Source organism: Anarhichas minor, unplaced genomic scaffold (assembly GCF_050575085.1).
Source record: "Anarhichas minor isolate MPS153535 unplaced genomic scaffold, ASM5057508v1 ptg000017l, whole genome shotgun sequence".
NCBI lineage: Eukaryota > Metazoa > Chordata > Actinopteri > Perciformes > Anarhichadidae > Anarhichas > Anarhichas minor.
This window is the reverse complement of record NW_027466463.1, coordinates 10,760,972-10,780,793: the sequence shown is the minus strand read 5'-3', so window position 1 is coordinate 10,780,793 and position 19,822 is coordinate 10,760,972. Positions and strand designations below refer to the sequence as shown.

General features: G+C 41.7%; 4 protein-coding genes across 16 annotated transcripts in view; 2 read left to right on the top strand and 2 right to left on the bottom strand.

Moving 5' to 3' along the window:
• The window catches only part of LOC142951742 (uncharacterized), a 4,861-nt gene extending 2,005 nt beyond the window's left edge, over window positions 1-2,856 (bottom strand). For 2 of the 11 annotated variants that reach the window (XM_076093506.1, XM_076093515.1), the window contains exons 1-6: window positions 2,227-2,856; window positions 1,296-1,455; window positions 938-1,168; window positions 573-692; window positions 274-456; window positions 15-175 (exon numbers count right to left, since the gene is read on the bottom strand). In XM_076093506.1, the coding sequence (XP_075949621.1) occupies window positions 15-175; window positions 274-456; window positions 573-692; window positions 938-1,168; window positions 1,296-1,455; window positions 2,227-2,268 (897 nt within the window). In that variant the 5' untranslated portion in view covers window positions 2,269-2,856. The remainder of the gene's footprint in view (window positions 1-14; window positions 176-273; window positions 457-572; window positions 693-937; window positions 1,169-1,295; window positions 1,456-2,226) is intronic. The other 9 variants (XM_076093507.1, XM_076093509.1, XM_076093510.1 and 6 more) reach the window with 9 other exon arrangements.
• The window catches only part of cfap119 (cilia and flagella associated protein 119), a 10,981-nt gene extending 4,410 nt beyond the window's left edge, over window positions 1-6,571 (top strand). The window contains exons 2-10 of the mRNA XM_076093525.1: window positions 3,504-3,574; window positions 3,749-3,783; window positions 3,891-3,956; window positions 4,063-4,226; window positions 4,338-4,408; window positions 4,504-4,620; window positions 4,748-4,826; window positions 4,918-5,040; window positions 5,132-6,571. Coding sequence (XP_075949640.1) covers window positions 3,557-3,574; window positions 3,749-3,783; window positions 3,891-3,956; window positions 4,063-4,226; window positions 4,338-4,408; window positions 4,504-4,620; window positions 4,748-4,826; window positions 4,918-5,040; window positions 5,132-5,298 — 840 coding nt within the window. The 5' untranslated portion in view covers window positions 3,504-3,556 and the 3' untranslated portion in view covers window positions 5,299-6,571. The remainder of the gene's footprint in view (window positions 1-3,503; window positions 3,575-3,748; window positions 3,784-3,890; window positions 3,957-4,062; window positions 4,227-4,337; window positions 4,409-4,503; window positions 4,621-4,747; window positions 4,827-4,917; window positions 5,041-5,131) is intronic.
• phkg2 (phosphorylase kinase, gamma 2 (testis)) lies at window positions 5,349-8,988 on the bottom strand. Its single transcript, XM_076093519.1, has 10 exons — window positions 8,791-8,988; window positions 8,397-8,508; window positions 8,119-8,294; window positions 7,962-8,016; window positions 7,777-7,842; window positions 7,267-7,430; window positions 7,038-7,128; window positions 6,783-6,936; window positions 6,482-6,607; window positions 5,349-6,359 (listed from the first exon to the last, which is right to left on the bottom strand). The coding sequence occupies exons 2-10, from the start codon at window positions 8,489-8,491 to the stop codon at window positions 6,114-6,116; spliced, it is 1,173 nt and encodes a 390-aa protein (XP_075949634.1). The 5' UTR covers window positions 8,492-8,508; window positions 8,791-8,988; the 3' UTR covers window positions 5,349-6,113.
• On the top strand, window positions 8,835-19,822 carry rnf40 (ring finger protein 40). 3 transcript variants are annotated; one of them, XM_076093501.1, is made up of 20 exons: window positions 9,161-9,291; window positions 9,809-9,957; window positions 10,110-10,277; window positions 10,633-10,909; window positions 11,631-11,831; window positions 12,071-12,192; window positions 12,378-12,524; window positions 13,581-13,655; window positions 13,827-13,946; window positions 14,125-14,304; window positions 14,503-14,638; window positions 14,756-14,877; window positions 15,020-15,285; window positions 15,392-15,509; window positions 15,596-15,745; window positions 17,576-17,788; window positions 17,882-18,007; window positions 18,631-18,771; window positions 18,914-19,015; window positions 19,365-19,822. In XM_076093501.1, exons 2-20 carry the CDS (start codon window positions 9,820-9,822, stop codon window positions 19,539-19,541), a joined length of 2,979 nt encoding a protein of 992 aa, XP_075949616.1. In that variant the 5' UTR covers window positions 9,161-9,291; window positions 9,809-9,819; the 3' UTR covers window positions 19,542-19,822. The 3 variants fall into 3 exon arrangements, with proteins under 3 accessions (XP_075949618.1, XP_075949616.1, XP_075949617.1); XM_076093502.1 differs by having other exon boundaries at window positions 9,162-9,291; window positions 17,579-17,788; XM_076093503.1 differs by lacking the exons at window positions 18,914-19,015; window positions 19,365-19,822 and having other exon boundaries at window positions 8,835-9,291; window positions 17,882-18,055; window positions 18,631-18,768.

Below are 19,822 nucleotides of genomic sequence, written 5' to 3'. Positions count from 1 at the left end.
TGTAAATGTCTCACTCTTTCATTAGATTCACTGTCTGAAGATGAACTCTCTCTGTAGTTGGAGTTGAGGGAAGCGAGACTCGGCATACTTTTCTCCGCTTTCTTTGTCTTCTTTTCCTTTTTCACCTTTTCCTGGGTTTCTTCATCTTTGCCCTCTTCACTTATTTGGCACCTGGCTGTATGATAACACACACAAATGTATTCCTTACAACAGCTTTACGCTATTGTTGATCGTAAAATGCACAGGGCCAGATAGGTCTAACACATGACTCACATGACTCACATGTGTTGAGTTGTTTTTTCTTCTTAGGCGATTGAAGGACAGGCCTCTGGGTCCCCTCTTCATTGTCGCTTTCTTCATGTTTATTCTTCTTTGGACTTGCCATCTCCCCCGCTGTCTCTATCCCCTGGGATGAAACCTCCTGCAAGTGATTCTCTGCAAAAGAGGAGACAGACGCTATAAAAGCTGTTATATTTAGTATTATGTATTTGTGACATTAAATAAAGCTTAATGTTTAAAACGTTAAGTAAGGTCCATAGTTACGTTAATAATAAATTGAACATTGATGTTACTTTTCCGCTCTTGTTTGGTTGTCTTGTTTGTCTTCTGTGGGTCTTCAGATTCTTTGACTTTGTCTTTCTTCTTTGTTTTTTTCTCCTTCTCTTTGTCCTCTTCATCGTTCTGTTCCATCTCTGACGGAAAGCACAATAGCGCGTTGCTGATAAATCATTTATTTATCATTTAATCAAAGTATTCCTTAGCTTTACATGTGCATGCGTGAATACACAGAACATGCATAAACCCATGCGGTCACAGACCACGAAGGGCCCGACGTATGTGTGCTCTCTGATTGCACTATTTGAATCCTTGAAATTGAGTAAGTAAATTAATAAATAAACACATAGAGAATAAAATATTCTGCTTTCTATATTCTTACCTTTGGCTTTTTCTTTTTTCACTTCTTTCTTCTTTGTCTTTTTTCCCTCCGCCTCAGCATCATTCTCCACCTCCGACTCTACCTCGGGCTCTTTGTCCATCTCCAAGCTCATTTTCTTGGGAGTGACATGATTGTCTGAAGGCATCTCATCAAATGTCATGCTTGCTGTCATGTCACATTCGCCTAATGTGATCTCATCCAGTGGGTTATCATGGGCATGTTCAACTTGATCTCCAGAAAAGAAAAGAAAAACTTGGATTTAATACAATTTAGGAGAATGAATTTGCACCGTACAACGGATTTAATATTCTATTAAAAAAACAAAACCGTGCTAAATATAAATGATTCTAATACCAACCACTCAGGGAAGTGTTGCTGAGGGATTGGTTGATCAACAGAGGTGTTTCATCAGAGCGGGACACTTTGTGCTTTCGACTCTTTTGGCGAGCATCCCGATTGGCTACAACCATTTGGGAATCAGCCCTCTTGTTTTGCTGCTTTTTCATCAAAAGAGTTCGCTGTGGGAGAATTAAGTATTAGGTTTAGAATTCAAACTGTCAACTCAATGTTCAGTGTTCGTACGTGGGGTTACAACTACAGCGATAATAGTGATTCTTATGTCTGTATATATGGTGACATGCTGTTGGATAGGTGTTTAGCTGTACAGGAACGTAGGCATTTCATTACATTTGATGGTGCCAATGTTTTAACGCATTTGATGACAACTAAAGTCAACAGACTATAAGCTAAACATTATTATGAGGTTTATGTTTCACTGAAGCCTAATTTGTTATGTTGACATGCTGGCCATATTATCTGCCAAGATGATTCTCTGTTATAAGTCTGTAGTACTCTACTGATGAAGTAGCTCACATACTGTACAGTGCATACAAACAGACTGTGACTTACAGTTGAGCAGTAGCACCACGCAGCAGGTGGTTCTGACACAGGGAGCCATGACCTCAAGACTCAAGAAAGCTTTATTTATTTGCAAAGCTCTGCCTCAGCTTTAACTACTTCTCAGCTAATTAGCCTTAACAGTGAACAAGTGTTTGCTCCGCTGTCCGCGTGGATATCACTGATAAATATATGTTTATCCTATATCTTTTTGATAAAGGAACATAGATACAAATCTACTCTGTCAGGTTACAAGTATGGAGGCTTATCTCTTTCTCAGTTAGTTGAAGTGCATTGTAGTTTTTTCCCCCAGTTTGAAATAAACCAAAACATATTTGGGCACTTTCATGTGTAAATGACATGAAATACTTAAATAATCCTTGTTTATTTACCTGGTTGTCAAGCTTCTGTTGTCGTATATCGGGGTCCTCCATGTCCGTGTGAAAGAATCACTGCTAATTATAATCAGTAGATAATTAAGGATCGGCTACATAAAAACAACTGATGAAATCCAGCATCAATGTTCAATGCGAGAAATGGTTCAGTCTCCAAAATAAAAAAAAAGCAATTAAATATGGACGCGCGCGTTTGTTTGAGGCTCCCTGCTCCATGTGACAGTCTGTCCACCTGCATGGAGCAGAAGGCAAAGTGGATTAAAAGGGGATAATGTTCTTAGACTGCAGCGCTCAGTCAGTATGGACAAGCAGTCTCGGGGGCAAAGCAGGCTTTCCATGCCTGCTTTATGGAGGCGCTATAAGGCCTATGTTACGGTTTTAAACGTGCTCCTGTCACCCAATTTACAACAAGGCAGCAGTCTGCATTACTTACCCAGGCGCCAACAGTGAAACATGGAAGCCGCAGCCTGTAACCCACACATTGCGCTTCTAAAGTCTCACCCAAAACGTGCCTCTGTGCGCTGCCGTCACACCACACATCACCTCGAGGGGCTATTAAAGTAATATAAAACGTCCTGGAAGACATAAACCACAACAGACGGGGACTATTAGCGACACTGAGTCAGCCTATCTCGTTGTCATGGATATGGCTGCCATGCAGCAGCGATGAAGCGCCATGATTTAAACAAAATAAAATACAGTTACAAAAAAAAATCAGAAAATAAAATTCTTCATGTCGTTATTATGAGTTGATCTATGACAAACAGCCTATACTTGTTTGCAGGATGAATTTTTAACCTATTTATTTTCACTCACATACAACTCTTAAACGTTTGTTTAGTCTCATTATGTTTCATATTTATTATTGGTGGTAGTCATATTGGTACAATTAGTATTTGCATATGTATTTGATATTTTTACGTGTATTTAAACTGTTGCGACGTACTATACTTTACTTGGTATAGTAAGTATTTTATTTTATATTATTATTATTATTATTCCGTACGACGCGCTAAACCGGAAAGAGAGGGAAAAAGGGGGGTTTAATGTTGCTAGGATACAGCGAGGTAGCCAAACAGGAAGTGATCCAGCTTCATTGAAGCCTGTTTAGTCATGTAAGTTTTCGTTAAATACTTGTACATGGTAAAAAAACAAACAAAAAACAAAACGATTACTTCATAGCATCCTTTTTAACTACAAAATATTAATTTGACAAATATTGTGTAGTCTAGATGTTATTCTACAATCAAATCAATCGCACTTCTGTTTTTCAGCGGCCAGCTTCTGCAGTTTACTCAATTATCAATTCGGCAGAAGAAGAAAAAAAATGGATACGAAAACAAAGGTAGGCTCTACAAGTTTAGTTAGCTACATGTTGGGCTCACTTTACTGAGCATTGCTATTAATTGACCTATTGTATTTTGTATTCATATGATTACAATTTAAAGATATTATCATTTACAGTGGATACAGCTATTCTGTTAAGTATTGCCTTATAATACATCGTTTTATTATGTAGGTACCACAGGCCCTGAAAGCTAGAGTGATGCTATGGTGAGAGCTGTGCCTATAATCTGGATTATGTTCATTTTGATTGTTTGATACTGTCTTTACGCCTTGCATCATGTCTAACAGAGAATCCATTTCCTGGGTGTTTTCAGGACCGATGTGAGCTACCATGACATGGAGGAGATATGCAAAATGCAGTCCATTCCTGATCTGGAGAGGTTTCTGTCCTTTTATGACCAGAAACACATCTCTCTATTTTAACACAATCACACACACACTGCAATGACATATTTTTCTGTCATCCTTTTTTCTTTTCTGTGGCAGTGCTTTATGCAGTGTGTTTGGAGTCCACCTCCCTGAACCAAAAAGAGGAGTTCTGCTGGAGATGTATGTCCAGACTGTGCTTTTTTGCAGAGAGTGCAACTTTAAAAAGGAACAAACCTCGGCTCTCTTGTCCATCATCAAGTCCATCCATGAGGCAAACATAGGTAAGAAAAGCCATATTATTATCACTGTATTTGGATGATGAAATCATAAAACACTGCAGATAATTTAAATGTAACTTTATGTAAGATGTGTTTGGAACTTTTGTCTTGCAGAAACTCCACTCAACAACATAGAAGAGTGTTTCAAATACTGCAAGGATCTACTTCTCTGTCACTCAGTCAGGGTCAGTCTTCTAACTCAGAATATTATTTTAAAACCCATGGATTCTCATGAAAGCAATGTTTCATTCAGGTGCTTCGGTGTGTTCCCCCACTACAGCGCCCCCCCTTTAGCATCAACCTCTTCAGCTCCGAGGAGGTGGAATGTATATTAAAGTACATCCATAACAGCTACGTGAGACACTACAAACTCTACAAATATATTTTCACCACACAGGTAAGAATTGGAAATCTGTTATTCTGCACAAATTGTTTCAAGCAACTTCTGCTAACAATCATTTTTATTCACTTGATTTCTGTGAAAATAGATCTGGAGGGAATGATGAGTTCTTATTTTTTCACAGCTAAAACTTGATCTATCTCTGACGTACTCTGAGACCCCACACCAGGATGAACCCACCTTGGAGGATTCATCTGCTCCAGGTAATAATTACAGGGTAACAGCACTTTTAGTAGCACAAAAGTTAAGTTGTATGCTGTGTTACATTGAGAACAGAATATCTTGATATTTTAGAGCACCGTGGACCAAATCTGACGGAAAATCTGACGGAAAAAGAAACGGAAGCAGCACCGACGACAGACAGCTCTCCTCAAACACAAGAAGCATCCATCGAAGAACCAGAGGGAGCCACACTCGGTAGGATCACAAATCATAAAAAGGACAGTGCAAAAATAACCTTTTGAAGTCAAATGCACCCCAACTAACTGCTTCAATTTCTCACTTTCAGGTTTCTCACTTTCAGTGCCTTCAGAACTGAAGGCACTGATTGAGAAAGAGGTCAGAGAGCAGATGGTGCTCGTGTCTGGACAACTAGATCAGCGAATGAAAGACATTGCAGATCAGCACACCAGTGCACTAGATTCACCACTGCCCAACCACAAGGCCAAAAAATAATGGTTGAGATACGCTGTATTCAAATAAGCACTCGCACACAGTTTGACAAATCAAGCTCAAACATTCGTTTTATTATCAACAAAACTTTGTTTTTTCACATACAGTACATCATATCTGCATTTGTAGTTATTTCTTCGAGAGAAACTCTCTGGAAAAGTGCCACTTATCAAACTGAAGAATGAACAGAGTATGGAATGGTGTTGGTTAAATACAGTCACAAGTCATTTTCACAGTTAGTTTAAGTGGGTTTCCTATTGAGGACTGTCTGCATGCATGATAGCTGCAGGTTACTCTCCCAAAAGCACTCCAAATATTCTACATGAATGTTTCACATGTCTTTCAGTACCGATTTGTAACACTGGAACCATCTGTAAATTGTAACATTATGTGTATAGAATCACCTATTAAATAATTAATCACAGTGCTTTAATGTCCACTTCAGCCATGCAGTGTTTAGAAACACATCTCCTCAGTTATAACTGACGATTAACAGGTAATATCATAAATACACATAATGTACTTATATGTGATGTGTTATTTCAAATGATTGTGCAATGTGTCCTTTACTGCAAAACTGATGACCTGACAAGAAGAGTTTCAAACAACCACAAACTTGGATCAAAGGGCGGATAAGATAAGATGTGCATGCTTAACTTGCAGAACCACGGTGCTCATTAATAAGGCACACAAACATCCTGGCCCCTGAATTCCTCATCTTAAAATTAAACACTAATTTGACATCACAAACACTGACATGAGAGCACATGCGAATGTTTAAATAAAAATCTGTGTGGTTAGGAATGAGGTTGACCGCTTTATGTTTCAAAGTCCTCCAGGCCCAGCAGCATGATTTTAGCCGTGTTCTGAAAGAGGGCGGCTCGGTTCTGCTGCTCCCCTTTCTTCACCCAGTGCCCGTAGATGCGGAAGGCGCAGCCGTCGATGAGTTTGCGGACACCGCGAATGGAGTAAGGATCTCTGGCCAGCACTTCCCGAGTCAGCGGCCGAGCCCTGCGGTAGCGGCTGTACATCCTGATACAGGCCAGCACGCTCAATATCAACACCTGAGGAGGCAGGAAAAGAAAGCAGGTGAGAATGGAGAGGGTATTTTCTCCACGAAGCTTAGGATTTAAAATCAGCTGCCATTACAAAAAAAATAAAAAGCCAAGTTAACACTGTGACTCACCCTAAAACTCTTTCTGGGACTAAAGAGTCGCACATCCTCCTTCTGGTATAGTCTGAAGAAGGGATGTGCTAGAGCTTGCTCAGCGTTGAGACGGACAGCTGGGTCCACAACCATCAGCCTGGATATCTGAGCAACACAAGCAAAATGAGTGAAAATCAGGACTTTTGTGATAATGTAGATGCTGCTGACTAACAAACAAAACAGCAAAAGCTTCATGGTTCAACCTAAACTAGAAATTAAAGGAGAATATAATGAACATTATTATTTAAATTCAAAGTCAGTCAAACGAATATCAGCTTACCAGATCTTTCACAGTGTCAGACCTGTCATCCCACTCTGGTGAGCTGAACTGATAGTGACCCTCCATGATCATCCTCAGCATCAGCATCTGCTTGCGATGCCAGAACGGTGGTGAGCCGGCCAGTAAGGTGAAAAGGATCACGCCACACGCCCAGCTGTCCAACACATTTATCAAAAAAAGGTCAGGACAACACCCAGGATCATGCTTTGTAAACTTATACGGATTTAAATGTTATTGACAAAAGAAAAGACTTACAGATCGACCTCTTGGCCATAGCCCATGTGCATTTCATCCATCGAACATTTCAGTATTTCAGGGGCCAAGTAACCAGGCGTCCCACAGAGCTCTGATAAGAATAGAATTCAGAATAATAAATTAAATAAAGGCTAAATAGATCATTTTAAACTCTGACTGTATAAATGATTTACATATCTAATCATCAATATTGATTTTCAGGCATCTGTTTCATTTCATAGCACAGTACCTCTAAGCTTGTCTCCAGGTTGTAGCTGAACAGAGAAACCAAAGTCTGACAGTTTGATGTGTCCATAATCATCGAGGAGAATGTTTTCAGGCTTTAAGTCCCGGTGGACGATGTTGAAGGAGTGAAGGTACTGCACGGCCTCCAGCAAAGCTCGCATCATACTCCTGCAGAGCAATGGGTTTTATAAAATGCATCAATTTTACATTACCACTTTGACATTGTACTTATTTAAATGGTTTTAATCTCCTTTCCAGGCAGCAGCATTTATTTAACTTATAGAGATATGGACTGTGATGTGTGAATGTCAGGTCTCCTTCACAGTGAACATCATAGTGCCTTGAGCTTTTGTCAAAGTTTGAAAATGTACATGATATTTGGCATATGTGAGGCTAAAACATGCAGAAACACAGTTATAAACCTATATCTATGGAGAGTGACACCGGCCATACAAAGACTCAAAATGCTGCCAGATGAAATGAGCTGATGTCGCGTGTTGATGCTGGAGATCACCTGGTTTCCTTCTCATTCAAAGTAACCTTTTCTGTGAGATAGTCAAACAGCTCTCCTCGCCTCATGCTGTCAATGAAAACACGAGATTAATACCATCCTACAAAGATGTCATGATTTTTCATTCACATAGTAAGGGGAGGAATTGTAAAGACAAATGTATTTGAGCTTGTTGTTGTAATACTCACAGGTCAAACACCAAAAATATGAAGGTTGTGGACTCATAGGAATCAATAAGAGTGACTAAAGGGAATCAAAAGAACACAAACAAAGTTTTAACACTTTTTAATCTCAAACAACAGAAAATGAAAGTGTCTTGCTTTTCAAAAGAGCAGAATAACATACTGATTGAGGAGTGTCCCTTCACCATGTTGAGGACTTGGATCTCCTTCAGCGTGGAGGTTTTCACCTCATCCAGCTGCTGAACGGTCATCTTCTCCGCTGTGATCTCAATGATCTTCACTGCCAACTCTTGACCCGTGTGCCTGTGCACACACCTGCGCACCACACTGCTCACACCCCTGAGACGCCATTGATACAGAGCACAGCGTGGGTTTTAAATCATCCCAACAGACAAGTTAGACAACCGAGATCACGTTCCGTGTTATCTTTGCTGGACTCACCTGCCAATCACCTCTTTGGGGTCATACTTCTGGTAAAACTCCTTGGCCCCCACCCAGTCTGGTAATTCATCTCCAACAACGATGTCTTTGGTCATGATGACGGAATATTAATCTATAATAACAACAAACTCACTTTGTAACAGTGATGCATGATCTGTCTAACAACAGGAACTGCTGAGCTAACTCCTGACAAGGAAGTGTTTTGTTTTGCAGTTTAATTCTAGTTACTCGGGGGATTTACTTGCTACACACCAACACACATCTTTCTCCCTTCTACTGTTACTTAGAAATGCGAGTTAGATCCATCGCGACAGTTAGTTAGCTAACGGTAGCTGTGTCTGTTTTGGCCTTGCTGCAGCAGCGGGTTCACTGACCGGTTCAGGAAGCTACTCACCATGTATGCAATCAAAGGATCAGAGTGAGCGGGATACGGCGAGTATGGAGTCAGTGTTGAAGTGCCATCACAAGCTCAATAATCCGTGAAGCCATAACTGCGTGCAATTCACCGGCGACCGTATCAAACTTAGCTACCGATACTGTTAACAACCGGTGGCTAGCTTACCAACTGAGCAGTGTTTACACCTCGTCACATTCCTCGAAACAGTTCATAGTCTCGTAATACACAGTGTAACAATACTGCCCCCATGAGGCCAGAGTGAACGTTGCAGTCTTAACATTATGTAATAATATTCAGAGTTATTTTTAGAGGCATTGCAGATGAGTTCAAGTAGTTAAATGTCAAGAATCTGGTAATCATTGTTTATCTTTTTTTGATTAACTAAAAAATGTTTAAAAAAAAAAGAAAAAAAAAAGTACTCTGCGGAAGTAGATTGTCGCCATTTCCGGTAGGTTCTCTAGATGCACTGAGTTATATTTCCAACCGCTCCTTGTGAAGGTTTGTAGTGGTAATATTTATAAGAAACAATCTAAACCTGTCTTTGCATGTAGAGTTTTTTTTTTACATTATACTTTACGCTTGTAGTGATTTTCCAGGAAGAAATTGCGACCACCGGTCATTAAATACGCTGGACAAAGAGCGCCGTCTAGCCAACTAACGCTAGGTCTCGAAGAGTTAACGTTAGCATTAGCATAGCTAGCGTTAGCAGCTAATGTTCGTAGATCTTGACAGAAATGCCAAATGAAAATTAGTCGGAAGCTTTTCCTGCAGCGGCTTATACACTAACAGTCAACGTCAGCGTACAGGAACGCATATGAACACTGGAGGATCATTATTAGCAGACGGTTAAAATCAGTGGCCCTGTGATTGTAATGCAAGGATAATGCCGTTGCTAGCTGTCATCAAATTAATGAGTTTTCCATTTTCAGACTAATCTAATCAAAATAATTAATCTAGAAAATGTCTTAAAGCTGTACCGACGTAAACATTTCGTGTCATATTTGGTTTCTTACAGGGGAAGGAAAGATGTCAGGTGCTGGGGGAGGAAAACGTCCCTCAGGAGGGGACAGCCCCCCTGGCCCACCTGAGAAGAAGAGCAAAAAAGAGGAGAAAACCACCACCACTCTCATTGAGCCCATACGCATAGCTGGAGTCTCCTCTACGGTCAGTTATTGATGTTTACTCTCACAGTCCATTTACTGCTACTACCACCAGGATGACTTACACATTGTAGCTCATCACAAGTGTTTTTCCTCCAAACTACATTCAGGACCTCTGACATTCCTCACTTTGTTGTTTGTATTTGTTCCGTGCAGGAGGAAATGGACATGAAGGTCCTCCAGTTCAAGAATAAGAAGCTGTGTGAGCGCTTGGAGCAGCGGCAGACGATGGAGGACGAGTTACGAGAGAAAATTGAGAAGCTGGAGAAGAGACAAGCCACTGATGACACCACCCTGCTGATTGTCAACCGCTACTGGTCGCAGGTACCTCTTCACATGATTACATCGTTTTAATCTAACTATACTTTTTAGCCAAAACTTTAATTCAGAAAGATTAAGGGGTAGGGTCTCATTCTTTCAAAGCCACAAGGTATTCAACAACAATAAATGTGAATGTTACCCTGACTCTTTATAATATGTTTTTTACTTTTGTTTGTGTGCCTGTAAATTTAGGCAATTAGCAGATTAATGCACTGTGCTCAGTCTGTGGAAGCACAGTAATCAAAAGATCTTACAAATTGCAAGACTCAGCTTTTGGAATAGCACTATCCAAGTTTTGTTGTACAGAAAATATACTCGAAGCAATGTTTTTTTTAACCCTTGTGTTTCTGATTTGCAGTTGGACGAGAACGTACACGTTCTACGCAAACGTATTGAGCCAGATGCTCCTGTGACATCTACCCCGCCCGCGCCCCCTCTCCCTGAACCCACACCAACGGAGGAAGATGGTGTCAATCTGGTCTCGCCAACTTCTGCTGTGCCTCCACCTCCACTCCCAGAGGGCCAGAATGAGGGGGAGCAGGCAGAGCAGCAGGAAGAGCAGAAGCAGCCGCCACCTCCTACTGGGTCAGAAGAGTTGTTGACACCCACAGAGCCACCAAAGGACTCAACAACAGGTAAGCAGGGTTTTACCTGACCATGGTGATCTCTGTAAAGTCTCCATCACTGACTGCATTCATGTACTGCTATAATCTGTCCATATAATGTGTTATCTGACCATATTCTATATTAATAGATAGATGAAAGTGTTTACATGGGTATGACTTCACATTTCCAGATCAGTTACTCTCCAGTATTGAACTTAACCCATCTTTCTGTTATGTTGCTACTGTTGTTGACACTCTGAGGCAACGCATAAAATTAATAATGTTATTACACAGGTGTGTGCAACAAAGTACCATAACAACGTCTGATAGTCAGACATTGTTTAAGATGATTAGATGTGTATTTACTCAAAGTGACAACAGCTGTTGTGAAAATGAAGGAGAGGGCAGGAACAGTATCTTCTGAAAGTATCTTTAAAGACGAGAGGAAAATGTTGGAGGTGTGAAGAGAGCAACTGTTAGCTTCCCTTTTATTTTGTGGTAGACTCTTCTTGCCAAAAGCTTGTAGAATTTCATGCTATTGTAAAGCAATCCTGACCTCTCTATCTGTATAACCTTGTCAGACCCTGCATGCTTTAAAGTATTTGAGAATTAGCAAAATGCTCATTCATAAGTCCACACATAGTTTCCAATTTTCTAGCTGAAGGTTGAAGCTTAATACTTTGATTATTTGATCATCTGCTGATTTTAACCAACCTCGTACATAACCACATCTTTCCTTTGTTTTTTTTAGATTCGTCACTACCCCCTGCTCCCCTAAGTCACAATGCCAAAGGCTTCCTGGCTACATTAGAGCACAGCAGCGAGGAGGAGCTCACCCTGCACTTACAAGACCGCATGCAATTCAGCAAGGAAGCCATTGCCTGCTTGGTCTGTGTCTTTGACAGGCTGCACAGCCGCATTGACAACATGTGCAAGCAAGTCCAGCCTACAGGTAACTGTAAATATGCTTGTTACTGACACAATCATATATGATAAGCCATTGATACGAACATAGAAATAGGAAAGAGGATCATCTGCAGCACATTTTATATCCTACGTTAAAACTAATGGACTGCTACTTTTTGTTTCCTATCTCATTATCGAGTTGTTGGTGTAGATACATGTGAGGTTTTTTTTGCAACTGGTTAGCTCTACTTTAATTTGGCTAACAATCTTGATGCTCATTGGCAGCATGTGAGGACGATAGCCAGTCTGACATCATCCATGTGAACAACACTCTGCTGGAGGACAACACTCGACTGCGAGACCTGGCCACTCTGCTGCAGGGCCGACACCACAAGATGTCCATGGAGGTACGATGTCCTCAGCCCTGTTAGTGGCTTTCAGCATGTCTGGTGATTTGTTGTGCTTGTGTGTGTCAGAAATAGTTGGGAGTATGAGAATATTGTTAAAAAACGTGTTTGTGTGTATGTAACCATTGCGTATAGAGTGTACTTGTCACTGATGACATATTGTTGCGTCTTTGCCTCTCTTGCAGTACAATGAGTTGGTGGACAAGGTGACCAGCTCCGAGACCAAAGTGTCAGAGATGGAAACAACGGTGGAGGACTTGCAGTGGGACATTGAGAAACTACGCAACAGGGAACAAAAGCTCAACAAACATCTGGCAGAAGCCATGGAGCAGGTGCGTTAGTATGCAATTGTCTGTGTGTAACTTGCCTCTTTGTTAAGTGCGTGTGGGTGCTTTTTATCTGTCCACTGTCCACTGGGCGTTTCATTCAGTGATAAGGCTCTAAGCATTAATGCGTGTCAAGCCAGCTGCTCTTATTGATGCACATCCTGCTTTGAATGCGTGCATCAGCTGTCTTAACGGTTAAGAGTAACCATAGCCAGATTTAACTGTTAATTACCGTTCATGATAGCCGTCACTCTTTCAATTAGCTTAAGCTGTTGATGTTGTTGTGTTTACGGTTAGGTAAGAGTGCTGTAAAGGGTCTGTTATGGTGACAACATACAGTACAAACACTTAAAAATACTTTTGAACTTGAGTTGACATGCGAGGCAGGGATTTATTTATGCTAACGATAAGCATTGTTATGTGTGTATGCTGGCGATTAGCATTAATGCCATCGATGAGCATATGCAGTTCACAGTTCGCTAAGTCCCGCCCCTGAAACTCAGACTGGCCAATTAAGCTTAGTATCGGCCAGCTCTCTCTGACTAGGGTCCAACCATCCGGCTGTGCCTCCATAGACTCTCATGCAATCCTTTCAGCTTTTCTTCATATTCAGGCTGGTTTAGTGGATTTCGAGCTAGTCGTGGCTAAACGTTGTGCCCGGGTCATGAGTAACCGTGATATGCGTTTGGTTGGCGATGAAAGTTGCCACCATAGTCGTCATCTGCCTCCAGATCAACAAACAGCATAATTCTATTACAAAAGCAGGGTTTCAACCAGTAGGGGACAGTAGCTATGCATATTTATAACCATTTCTAGAATTAAAATACTCTGCATTAGAATGTTAAGATTAGGACCTGAATCTATCTGCAACACTACTAAAACCCAAATACATTGTTTTTTAGCAAAACAAAGTGGTTTGAGGGTTTAGTCTCTCTTTAAAAAGATAAACATTGCTTGAGTCATAGAATGTGTGTGGGTGTGTTTTGTTCTATCATGTTGTTATTTCTGTCTTGTTTGTTCTTATATTATTTTTATCATATGTTCCGTGTTGGCTGTCTGCAGCTCAAGTCTGGATACAGCAGCAGCGGCAGCTCAGGTGGACTTCCTGGAGGCCAGATTACACTGAACATTCAGAAGGTGAGCAACTATAGAAAGGGCCCCTTTGCAATTCTGTTCGTGTGTAATATCTATATCTTAGCACATAACTTGCTTCATATCTCAGATGCCAGTTTGTGCTGGCAAAACAGTGTTTCATACCATGCACATTTCTCCTATCTATAACATGTTGTCTTTGTTGTTTTTTTCTAGTTTGAGAGTCTCAATGCAGAGCTGGAGCACAACCAGGAGTTGGCTAATAGCCGCATGGCAGAGTTGGAGAAACTGCAGGTGGAGCTCCAGGAGGCTGTGAGGGAGAGTGAGAAGCTCAAGGTAAAGATATCATCTCTGGTTGTTAGATTAGAAGCAGTGGAAACACCTCACCTGTTTGTCAAAAAACTATTTTATATTCATCTTGTAATATTGTGGCTGAGATTATAGTGTTGGGCCTGTGTAGTGTGGTAACAGACTTCCAATGCTCACCTTTCGTTGCCATCTCCTGGTTTTTCAGATGGACTTGCGGAATATTCCAGAAGAGGTTGTGAAGGAGACTCAAGAGTACAAATGTCTACAGTCCCAATTCTCGTTACTGTACAATGAGTCCCTTGGGGTGAAAACCCAGCTGGACGAGGCACGAGCCCTCCTGCTCACTGCCAAGAACGCCCACCTCCGACAGATTGAGCACATGGAGGTAAATTTCAGTTGTCAACGTTGATCTCTTAAGAATGCGTTTAGAAAATGTTTGTTTCTTCACTGCATCTTTGTTGTAGCCCAGTGTTGCCATTCCATCTGTTTGTCTTAATTCTTTTGTCCTAGCAACCTGGATTTGTGTATTATTGCCGCCACTTGGCAACAATGTCAACAAGTCTTACTGTTTTCATCTGTTCAGAGTGATGAGCTGTCCCTTCAGAAGAAGCTGCGGACTGAGGTAATCCAGCTGGAGGATACCCTGGCTCAGGTGCGCAAAGAGTACGAGATGCTGCGCATCGAGTTTGAGCAGAACCTGGCAGCCAACGAGCAAGCAGGTACCCTTTGAAACGCACCCTCGCATCTATCAACCCGTCTAACAAATGACTTAAAGAGCACACGACGACTGCGCTCGGTGTACGTCTGCCGCTCATCCTTTGTCTCTGCTCTCTCAGGACCAATCAACAGAGAGATGCGTCATCTAATCAGCAGCCTTCAGAACCACAACTTGCAGTTGAAAGGTGACGTGCAGCGCTTTAAAAGGAAGTTGCGGGAAACACAGATGGAGATCAATAAGGTAGATGATGTTATTTACGGATTCAAGTGTTTACTGTGTTCATTCGGTGAGATCCAGAGGGTTTTCTTAACGAAAACTCATGTCTCTTTATTTATCAGTAAATTAAAGGAATTCTTAAAAATAGTTTTTCCTTTGTCGACAGTTACGTTGTCAAAGTGGCGACACGGGGGTTCCGATTCCAGAGGAGACGACGAGTGAAAGCGTCGACGTGAAGAAAGAGGAGGATGAGGACCAGGAGGAGGAAGAGGAGAGGAGGAAGGAACTGGAGAGACAGCGGGCTCGGGAGAGGGAGAGAGAGAGGGAGACTGAGCGGGAACGAGAGAGGGAGCGGGAGAGAGAGAGGCAGCGCAGCGACGAGCTGAAGAGGAAGGACTCGGACACGCTGAAGATGCTCAGAGTAGAACTCAAGTACATCCCCCTTCTACTCTAATCCATTTATATAAATTATATAGTTATGTTTCTGTATTGTTTGCTCTTTTTTTATGTGATCTCTTTGCCTCCTTTAACCCATCAGGAAAGCCCAGGAGTCCCAGAAAGAGATGAAGCTGCTGTTAGACATGTATAAGTCGGCTCCAAAGGAGCAGAGGGACAAAGTGCAGCTCATGGCAGCTGAACGGAAATCTAAAGCGGAGGTTTGTTCTTTGGTGTCTTCCGTCTTTCTGTCATAATTTCTTTTTTTTTTTTTGAGTCTCGTAACCCGTATCTCGATAATGATCAGGTGGATGAGTTGAGGATGCGAGTGCGCGAGCTGGAGGAGAGGGAGAGGAAAGAAAGCAAGAAGCTGGCCGATGAAGATGCCCTCAGGAAGATTCGAGTGGCAGAAGAGACCATCGAGCATCTGCAAAAGAAACTCGCTGCCACAAAGCAGGTATGTGTGAATTTCTTTTCTTCTCCTCAAACACATCAGAGCATGTAAGTGGAGTGGCAACACAGGCAGGAGGCTGAGCATGTGGACCACCTTTATGTTGCCGTTTACCTCGTACACTTATGCTGTAAAAGGGGGAAGGACTCTCTAGATCCTTTTTCGAGCAGTGTGCAACCACGTATTAAGAATTGCAGACCAGCATGAAGTGAGACATGAACCATTAGCCCTGTATGGAACATTGATCAGATACAAATATAAACAAGCTAGCTGTGTTAAGAATGAAAGTAGTGCAATGAGTATCACATTTGCATCGGACGGAAGGACGGAAGTTCTCCTAATCTAAGACGACAAAAGAGGAACTGAAAGCTGATGCTAGGTCTGATATGCTGGCTGCATTTTTTTTTTTTGTTTTTCATTTGTTTGTTTTTGTCTGAACTATCAGTTATAAATATACAACTGTCGTGGCACTCAATCTGAAAGCATGGCAAAAGTGTTGAAAAAGAAGCCACTTTGTTTTGTGCTTAAACAATCATGTGCCAGACTAATCCTGATAACCTTATTAATACAAGAATCAACTATAATCACAATGTAGTTTTCACAATATTCATGGTTTGATTATAGACATTTTCTAACAGCATTGTTCTTTTAAAAAAAAAAAAGAAGAAAAAAAAGCTTTTTATTTATTTAATATCATACACAAGGAAAAAATATATAAATGCAATAATTTTGGGAGCGTCAAATCTTTTTTTGATGAGGCACCCTGATGAATTCAAAGTATGTTAAAGAACATCAGGTCTGAGCTCACTTACTCGACTCTGCTGTCTTGTAAATGTCGAGATGCTTTCATTAGTGCATCAGAAAACTAAGGGAATAAGAGAGCAGAGTGTAACGACCCCATTAACTGATCCAACGTCGGTTCAGTTAGGTCGTCGCAATTCTAAAACCATAGTTGCGTAGATTTGGGGATACACCCACATGAGATACTGTCACAATAATATTCATTCAACTGTTGACCTTACTGCTACATTGAATATGATCTTTTTACATAATATGGTTCAAATTATTGTCACCCAAGGAGCCGTGAGGATCTTCTCCTTCAGTTCGGGCTCTTTATGCCAGTGAACTTTGGTACAAAGCAAACAACTGCACTGAGACCATCCAACAATAATGCAGGTCTCTCTTCAGTTAGCACTGAGACTAATTAAATCAAATACAGCAAAAGTGTAAAAGAGCTATGACCGTGTATTAAGCTTTTTAACTGCTGTTCCGTCACATTTTATGAGCACAAAGGAGACAGATGTTGAGATCTGAAAGTCCACTGCTTCTCATGCTTGGGATGTCAGGCAGAACATAATTAACAGAAGGCACAACGCAATCTGGACTAATGCTGATGCATTAGGCTCTTTACTTTTGCCTTCTTATCTGGTATAAAGTACAGTCACTAAACTATTTTGGACTCGTATGTGTTTGATTTGTTCGCTTCAGTTTCTGGCTGCCAGCATTTAGCTTTGCAGGGTGACAAATTGGCAGAACTATCCAATAAACAAGCAACTTGTGAGATCATATGGCTTTTGTTTATGGGCCCCAGTTTGCTTGTAAGTCGCCAAAATGCAGAAAAGTCCAATTTTGCAGCACAGAAAACAGACCAGATGCGATTGCACCTCCTAGATGCATAGTCAAAATAGGCTAATGAAGATGTAATGTAATTAATCAAATCAGGTAAATATGCCATAAAATAGGCCCCACTGGTTTTTCAACCGGAATCCGGAGGCAATATCACTTTCTGTCACGGTCTTGTATTGTTTTTGATCCCCGACACCTCTGTCTTTTGAGGAGGAGGAAGCCCTGCTTAGTGAGATGGATGTAACAGGCCAGGCCTTCGAGGACATGCAGGAGCAGAACAGCCGCTTGTTGCAGCAGTTACGCGAGAAGGATGACGCCAACTTCAAGCTGATGAGTGAGCGAATCAAATCCAACCAGATCTACAAGCTGCTGAAAGAGGAGAAGGAGGAGTTGGCAGACCAAGTTCTCACCTTCAAAACCCAGGTAAACGTGCAACTTCTTCAGCTGGAAGTGCAACATTGATGGTTCTCGTTGTGTCAGGGCACTTGCGTATTAACTGTTGCTGTCGCTCTGCAGGTGGATGCCCAGCTGTTGGTTGTGCAGAAGCTGGAGGAGAAAGAGGGCATCCTCCAGAACACACTTGCTGCTCTGGAAAAAGAGCTGTCTGTTCGGTCACAAGCACTAGAACTCAACAAGAGGAAGGTGTGAAGAAAAATACCATCAATCATTTTGTCAGCTCTTGCATTTCAGGTTTGCTATTTGACGGATGATTTGATTGCTGCCAGATGTCTGTGCCCCTAAATATAAAAACTGCATTCAGAGGATCTAGATAATAACATGTGACATGTACACATCATCAATCTGGTGTGTTCAGGTTCCTGTGAAAAGTTCTGACGTCTGAGAGTTGTTGGGTTCTTTCCACAAAACAATTGTGTTTATGAGCTACATTGTTCGCCAATTAAACCCACCTGTCTAGTAATTGCTAACATTGCTCAAGTACCTGTCAAGACACCCAACGGTGCACTGGGGCGCTGTTAATGAGGTCATCTTGTGTGTGTGTGTGTGTGTGTGTGAATTGTTACTTTAACTGAAACCAGTGGTGGCCTGGAAGCCACAATGAGGATGAAAAAACGTATGGTATGTTGTGGAAAATGGTCGTCAGAGCTGGAAAATATACACAATCTTTAAAGTTAGCACAAATGATAGACTCAGAATGTCTTTTATTCAAGCTTATTGTACCACCACCACAGTACAGCTCAGGAATTTCATTAGGTTTTTTTTCATTCTTTTTTTATTGAGTGTGTCCGGTTCCTTTCCTGCTGCAGGCGGTGGAGGCTGCCCAGCTGGCAGAGGACCTGAAGGTGCAGCTGGAGCACACACAGGCCAAGCTTAAGGAGATCCAGGTCTCTGTGGCTGAGAACCGCAGCGCCCGGGAGAGGGAGAGCAGCAACCTGAAACGAGCACAGGTATGTTGTATTTTCAGCACTGGGGATAACGCCCTTAACTCTTTTTTTTCTTTTTCCTGAACTCTCACAAATGACTCCTGAAGTTCTGATTGGATCGCATCAGGAGTCTGAGTTAAACAACCCCTCTCCCGATGCCTTCTAGGAAGATCTGTCGAGGCTGAGACGGAAGCTGGAGAAGCAGAAGAAGGTGGAGGTGTACTCCGATGCTGATGAGATCCTGCAGGAGGAGATCAACCAGTACAAGGTCAGGAAAAGAGTGTGCAGAGAAATGAATGGCTTTAATCAATCTATGTTAATGGCGAGGGAGTTATAAAACCACCAACAGCTTTTTGGCACAAACTGCAGTAGTCTAGTGAAAGTAATGTGCTGTAATGCAAATTACTACACCTTTTTTTCCTGTTTTTCATTTGTGGGTACTGTCCAGAAAGTGAGCTCGAAGCTCCACAGAACTATTACGGTCTGAGGATATCAAGAAGCTCACTTGTTACACCCTCAAGTGTTAACTGTGTTGCCATACAATAAATGGATACATGTTATAACAGTGTTGGGAAGTCAGAATTTGGCCCATTTACAATGTGTTTATCCGTCTCCAGGCCAAGCTGCGCTGCCCCTGCTGCAACACACGCGACAAGGAGACGGTGCTCACCAAGTGTTTCCACGTATTCTGCTACGAATGTCTGAAGATGCGTTACGACACCAGACAGAGGAAGTGCCCCAAGTGCAATTGTGCCTTCGGAGCCAACGACTTTCACCGCATCTACATCACCTAATTCACAGAGAGGCAGAGGAGTGAAAAGCAGAAAACCGTAGACGGAACCAAAGGAGAGAAACTGATAGAGAAAAGACAAAGGAACTGGAGATTTATTCAAAGAGGCCGACAGTTTGGGGATAGCGGATGAGATGTGGTTCCCCGTTTTTAATCTCTCTTTGGAAAGACTTGTTTTACCGCATCATTGCCATTTGGTGACCAAACAGATAGTGACACATCTGACTGAGAGTGTTGTGCTGTAGTTAATAAACGCATTTGTTTGTGCACACAGTGATAGTCTTA